This window comes from Lynx rufus, unplaced genomic scaffold (assembly GCF_022079265.1).
Source record: "Lynx rufus isolate CCGP_SWC_20201006 ecotype Redwood Valley unplaced genomic scaffold, mLynRuf1.p SCAF_6, whole genome shotgun sequence".
NCBI lineage: Eukaryota > Metazoa > Chordata > Mammalia > Carnivora > Felidae > Lynx > Lynx rufus.
Genome location: NW_025814878.1, coordinates 122135148 through 122141147, shown reverse-complemented (window position 1 = coordinate 122141147; position 6000 = coordinate 122135148). Strand labels below are relative to the sequence as shown.

At 44.7% G+C, this 6000-nt stretch overlaps 1 protein-coding gene across 1 annotated transcript in view; it reads left to right on the top strand.

Moving 5' to 3' along the window:
- The first annotated feature begins 459 nt into the window (after window positions 1-459).
- ECI2 (enoyl-CoA delta isomerase 2) overlaps window positions 460-6000 on the top strand; it is a 19350-nt gene continuing 13809 nt past the window's right edge. Inside the window, exons 1-4 of the mRNA XM_047102563.1 lie at window positions 460-540; window positions 2913-3063; window positions 5159-5257; window positions 5490-5678. Coding sequence (XP_046958519.1) covers window positions 485-540; window positions 2913-3063; window positions 5159-5257; window positions 5490-5678 — 495 coding nt within the window. The 5' untranslated portion in view covers window positions 460-484. The remainder of the gene's footprint in view (window positions 541-2912; window positions 3064-5158; window positions 5258-5489; window positions 5679-6000) is intronic.

The following is a 6000-nucleotide window of genomic DNA, read 5'->3' as shown; positions in this document are numbered from 1 at the left end:
GCCCATCCTAGGTAGCTGGGCGGTAGAGGGAAGCGACCACCCCTCCTCGGGCCCTCTAGTAGGTAGCCCAAACTTTGGCAGAGTTCCAGTGTACCCATTACACCTTCGCACCTCCTAACGCACCTCCTGGAGCTCGGACAGCCTGAGTCTCCCGCTCCATTTGTCGGCTTCCCGCCAGCCATTGCCCCAGCGCCCCAACTCCCCTCTCCCTCCTCCGCCTCCGCCCGCCTCCCCGCATCTCCCCAAGCCTCCGCAGAACCTTCGGGCGCTGTACCTCCCCTACTCACTTCCAGCCCCGCCCCGCCTCCCCGCGCGTTGGCCCCGCCCCACACGCCGTCTCGCCCGCCTTGACCTATCGGGTCCCCGCCTCTTCCCTGCCCCGGGCCCGCCCCCGCGCATCGTTCCCCCAGCCCCCCGCGCGGGCCCCGCCCCCGTCCCTGTTTGGTCCTGGCATTCCGTTCACGCCCATACCCTCGGGGTAGCCATGGCTGGCGCAGCGGGTAGAGTGGCCCGGCGCTGGTACCCTAGTGTGCTGAGGAGGTAAGTGCTGAGCCAGGGGTCCAGGGTCGCCCTTGCGACGCCGCCGTCCCGGGGGAGTCGCCGCCTGTGGGAGGTGCCCTCTCTCTTAACTTGTCCCGTGAGCAACAGGGCTATGCTTTTATGGTTTTTCAGGAACACAGTGCCAGCAACTATCCTGAAACGCGCGCCCTCTTCCTCAGCTGGGCGCGAAAGAGTCGGGGTGGAAGCCGCGGGGCCTAAGCTGCGACTCTTCTCCCCGCGCGCGGCCGCGCTCAGCGCGCGCCTCGGGCCACACTCCCTGCAGGAGTGCGTAGCACTCAAATCTCCGACCTGTACGCCGCCACCCTGGCTGCTTCTGGGTTACAAACGTAGTTTGCTAAAATGAGGTCGAACATCTAAGCACGCTTGGCTTTTCTGCTGAACGCTGTAGAAACGCAAACCCTTATTAACTATTCTCTTCTTGGAGAACACTTGGAGAATAATGTTAAATGGCGGGGTACACAAACTATGTAAAAACTAAAAAAGGAGGGGGGTGCGCCCGCTATGCAGGCAGTAAAGCACGTGACTCTTGACCACGGGTTGTGGATTTGAGCCCCATCTTGGGGGGAGAGTTTACTTAAAAAAAAAAAAAAATCTTAAATGGCACACACAAAAAGGACGCTATGCGTAAGAAACCAGAAACGCCGGTAATGTGGTGGTTGCCTTAATGTGATAGAGTTAACGATTTTCCTGATTCTGTATATTAAATGGTAGTGTTTTGTAATTTTTTTTAACTTTAGCTTAAAATAAATGTGTACTATATTTTGTGAACACTTGCACATTTATTTAGGCCTTCTAATGGACATTTTGTTTTCCTTTCATTTTGTTTGGAACTTGACGGGTGCCAGATTCACGTAGGATGCAGTTTTTTCCTCCATGTTGGAAAGAAACTAATTCAATTATTTAATATAAAAATTGTTGAAGACTTATTGAATTACTAATATTTAAGGGTTTGAACATAGTGTTCATTATACTCTTTGAAAGTTGTGTTATTGCAGAAGAAGTGATACTAGGTTTGGGCTCCATTAATAATTGTATGTTTTAATCTTTGATCCCATTAACTTGAACTTTATATGCCAGAGTCATCATTGTGAACACCCTTTTTGTTTGTTTTTTTGCTTGTTGCCTTAATACTGTGCACTGAAATTTTCTCTTCCCCTCTGCCTGCTAAAAACTTACCTGTTTGTGCTTGCTGTTTCTGCTCTGCTTCTAGCTGGCTCCTTAAACTTCCTGGGGTGAGTATTTAGTTATACCTGTTCAGCCCAGTTTCACAGACTAGCATCCACATCAGTTAGATTTCCCCTAGGTGGGTCCCTTACTTCACTAAGAAGTGGCTGGCTCTTTGGATGCCAGCAACAGCTCATTTGTCTTTTTGAACATTTCTTGTATTTTAGCTCATTCTCCCCTCCTTTCATCTGAGACACACATTTTGCTGAATAGGAAGAATTGACCTTGTAGTAGTTTATACTTTGTTAATCAGTAAGGGCAGACAGGGTTTCTGGTGCACAGGGTGCAAAAGACCAGGTTCTGTTCACTTGACCTGTTCTGACTCAGTCTCCTGATTACTTTCATTTTGCATGCCTTTCATTTACTTCTTGCCAGTGGCAAAATTTTGTGGCAGTTCAGGTTCTAGCTGTTCTTACCAGTATTTAATTTGAATTGCTACAAATGCATTGCTGTATTGTAGCTTCCTTTTCGTTTACTTGAAGATGACTACAGTTAGTCTCTGTATTGATTTTTAGAAATCACTGTTGGGGAAGAAGAAATTTATTTTGCCCTTCAAGATCTTTCTAGCTGGACGAAGAATCAAATGGACATACGACAGATTCACAGAAAACCAAATTTAGTTTCATACATATGGGGAATACATGACATGAATTTCCAAAAATAGGCAGCAAGAGGCTTGTATGACTTGTATCTTGAAGCTTCCATTCTGAGCTAAGGAGAAGGGGTATGGGTTTGAGGATACAAAGGGGAAGAAGACCAGTAGCAGGAAGGTGAGAGAATGTTGGCAAAACAAAGGTGGTCCTGTTAGGTAAAGTTTGTTAGATAAAGAGGAATCTCTGTTAGTGGCTTTCTTCCTCCAACCGCTCTTCTTTCCAATGTAAACTCAGGCAGTTGGTGGGGAGGCAGAGAGATTTTCCTACATCTGCTGGCTTTTGCTTGCTTTTTACTCAAAATATTGTTCATGCCAAAGTGGCCCATCTCGGGGCTGCCTGCCCTTGGCCCCTACACCACTAACCATTTGCAGCCAACTTGTATAGGGCAGGTATAGGGAACATGTTTAAGGAGAAATATAGCATTTTGGTATGTAACAGTTGGGAACAATTAGAAATCAGTGTGCCTGTTTGTAGTTCCCTGCAGGTCCCAGCACTTCAGCTGCACATGAGTAAAACAGCAATGAGAGCCAGTCAGAAGGACTTTGAAAGTGCACTGAGTCAGGTGAAACGCTTGAAGGATCCAGGAAATGAAGTGAAGCTAAAACTCTATGCGCTGTATAAGCAGGTAACTGCCTGAGGTCTCATATCATTTAGAGACGTTTTGAGCAGATGGCTCTCAGATACGCTGTGTGTTTTACTAAAATCTGTTTCTCATGTTTTTGAGGTTGCTGCCTTGCCTCTCAAACCTGTATACATGAGAGTTTTTGTATATTACTGGTCTTTGCAGTACTGTTAAGGCAAAAAGTAACTCCTCAGGAGTAAGAGAGTAAGAGAGACTTAAAAAAGATGACAACCAAAGGTGTTGACCTCATCTGGCTGAGAAAATATCCACGGCGGGGGGGGGGGGGGGGGGGGTAGGGGGGGGAGTTTTTTTGAGACTACTGGGGAAATTTGAATATGGATAGAATATTGGGTGATACCTGGGAGTTATTACTAAGGGCATCATGGCTATATAATAAAATGTTGATGTGTTTTAGGAATGCACGCTAAGTATGTAGGAGTGAAGTAGTATGTGTTTGGGAATCACTAAAATGGGCAAAAAAAAAAAAAAAAAAAAGGGAAAAAAGGATGGACAAAGCAAGTATGACCAAAAAATGCTAGTTATTGAGTTAGGTTGAGTATTGGGAATTCATTAGAATATTGTACTTTAGTGTATGTTTTATTTTTTTTTTAATGTTTATTTAGAGAGTGCGTGCATGTGCGCAGGGTGGGGGTGGGGGGCAGACAGAGGGAGACCAAAGATTTGAAGCAGGCTCCACACTGTTGAGTGCAGAGCCTGATGTACGGCTCAAACTCATGACCCTAAGATCATGACCTGAGCCGAAACCAAGAGTCCACTGCCTAACCGGCTGGGCCACCTAGGTGCCCCTGTTTGAAAATTTTTATAACAAAAATTTTAAACTTCAGTTTTTAAGTTGTGATGTCTAAAGACTACCTTGAGAAGTCAGCTCATCTGAGCTCCTGGGCGTGATCTATTTTCCTCTTCCTGTGATTGGTATGAGCCTCCCTTTACTTTCATATGGGTGTGTATAGTGAAGAATTTGACTTAGCTCAGAAAGAGGTGTAGCCTTTGCCCTTGATTTCTGGGAGGTAATCCCTCAGCCCTTGAGATACCATGCCTGGTACAGAGTATCTTTGCCTGCCTGGAGAGTCTAACAATGTGATTTAGAGTGGGGGCTTCTGGTTACTTAGTCAACCATACCCATGTGATGGAGCCCCAAATGAAAATTTTGAACACTGAGTCTTGAGTGAGCCTCCCTGGTGAGCAGTACTCCACGTGTGTAGTCAGACACGTGTTGTGGGAGAAGTGTTGCTATCCTAACTCCATGGTGGGTATGGGGAAGGAGGCTTGTGAAGTGTGTTGCCTCCAGCTTCTCAGGTATCCACCCCTTGCAGGGTGACTCTAGTCTCTCTGTCTTGGGAAAGTCTCAGACTCTTTTACTGCCTTTGTTTTTCAAAGCCTCTTCTTTCCTCTTTTGGCTAATTATGGAATTTAAAGTTTTTAAATGTGGTTAATTAAGTGGAAAGCAGTTGCTTGGGATATTTTATTCATCTTAAAACACTCCACCTGTTCTCAAGTAAAATTTAGTTGTTTTTATGCTTCTTACTTGCATGCCCTTCAGTTCAGCTTCCAAAGGGCGAGTGGCTCTGACAGCCCCCCATCCCTGCTACCCTAGGCACAACTCTAGTTAGCAAAAATCCACCACTGAATGAATGGTATGTTTTTGTACCTCTGAGCGGGGTTTCAGAATATGCTGTAGGTTTGGCTAGTCACGTTTGAAGATAATTTGCTTGAATGTTTTGAGTGTGTTTGAAAAGTGTGATCATCAGTATAAAACTAATGGACTACTGGAATTTTTAAAAAAAGTACTTTCCCAGAACCCTTACCTTGCATTATTTTCACATGCAGGCATTTATAACCTATTTTAGGGGTTAACAGCTCATGGCATATTTTCTCTCTCCAGTATTTTTTCTGTTGTGTATTTTTAGTAATAGCGTCAAAGGGAGGGCAAGGAGAAAATTCAGATGAATTTATATACCTTCCGAAAGTATTTGGGAGTGGAAGGCACATTCATGCTAGTTGTGCATTCTATGGATCTTAAATATTTAACACTCCAGTTTGCATGGACATTTGATAATTGCCTCTCTGCTTTTCACAGGCCACTGAAGGACCTTGTAATACACCCAAACCAGGGGTGTTCGACTTGATCAATAAGGCCAAATGGGATGCATGGAATGCCCTTGGCAGTCTGCCCAAGGTAAATTTACTTGCTACTTTGCAATTATTTTATTTGCTATACTCCTGAAGAAAGTTGGGTACTTCTCATTATTAAGCCATTGCAGATGGAACCTGTGAGATCTTGATGTGTTCTGTTGAGTCAGAACCTCTATTCTTTCTTCATTGGAAGGTGCTGTTTCTTAGCATTATAAGTTTCTCAAAATGCTTACTCATTGACCATGGGCCGAAGTTATTTGTCATCTTCTCTTCAGGAAACTGCGAGGCAGAACTATGTGGATCTGGTGTCTGGTTTGAGTTCTTCTTCTGACTCCTCCAGCCAAGTGAAGCCTGAAGCAGACAGGAAACAACCAGGATATGAAACCCTGGTGGTAACCTCTGAAGACGGCATCACAAAGATCATGATGAACCGGCCAGCCAAAAGGAATGCAATTACAATTCAGGTAACGCGACCTGCCGTGAGAGTTTGTTCTGCTTTTCTGTTCTTCCCCTATTTCACTCAAAAGCTATAGTGTTTCAGCATCATTCCTATTTTTGTGATCTCTCGTTTGATTTGGTGTAGTAAGATGAGTAATGGTGGCTGCTACTTCACACAACCAAGTTGGGCATTCATTATTTAGAACTTGTTGGCTTCGGGTAGGTTCTGCATGTCCAAAAAGCACTGCAACTTTCCTAACGATGGAAGCACAAATAAATTAACATAAATGAAGTGTATATTGATATAAGTGAATGTGCATAGAGATTCTCTCTAAGGTCAGGATAGAC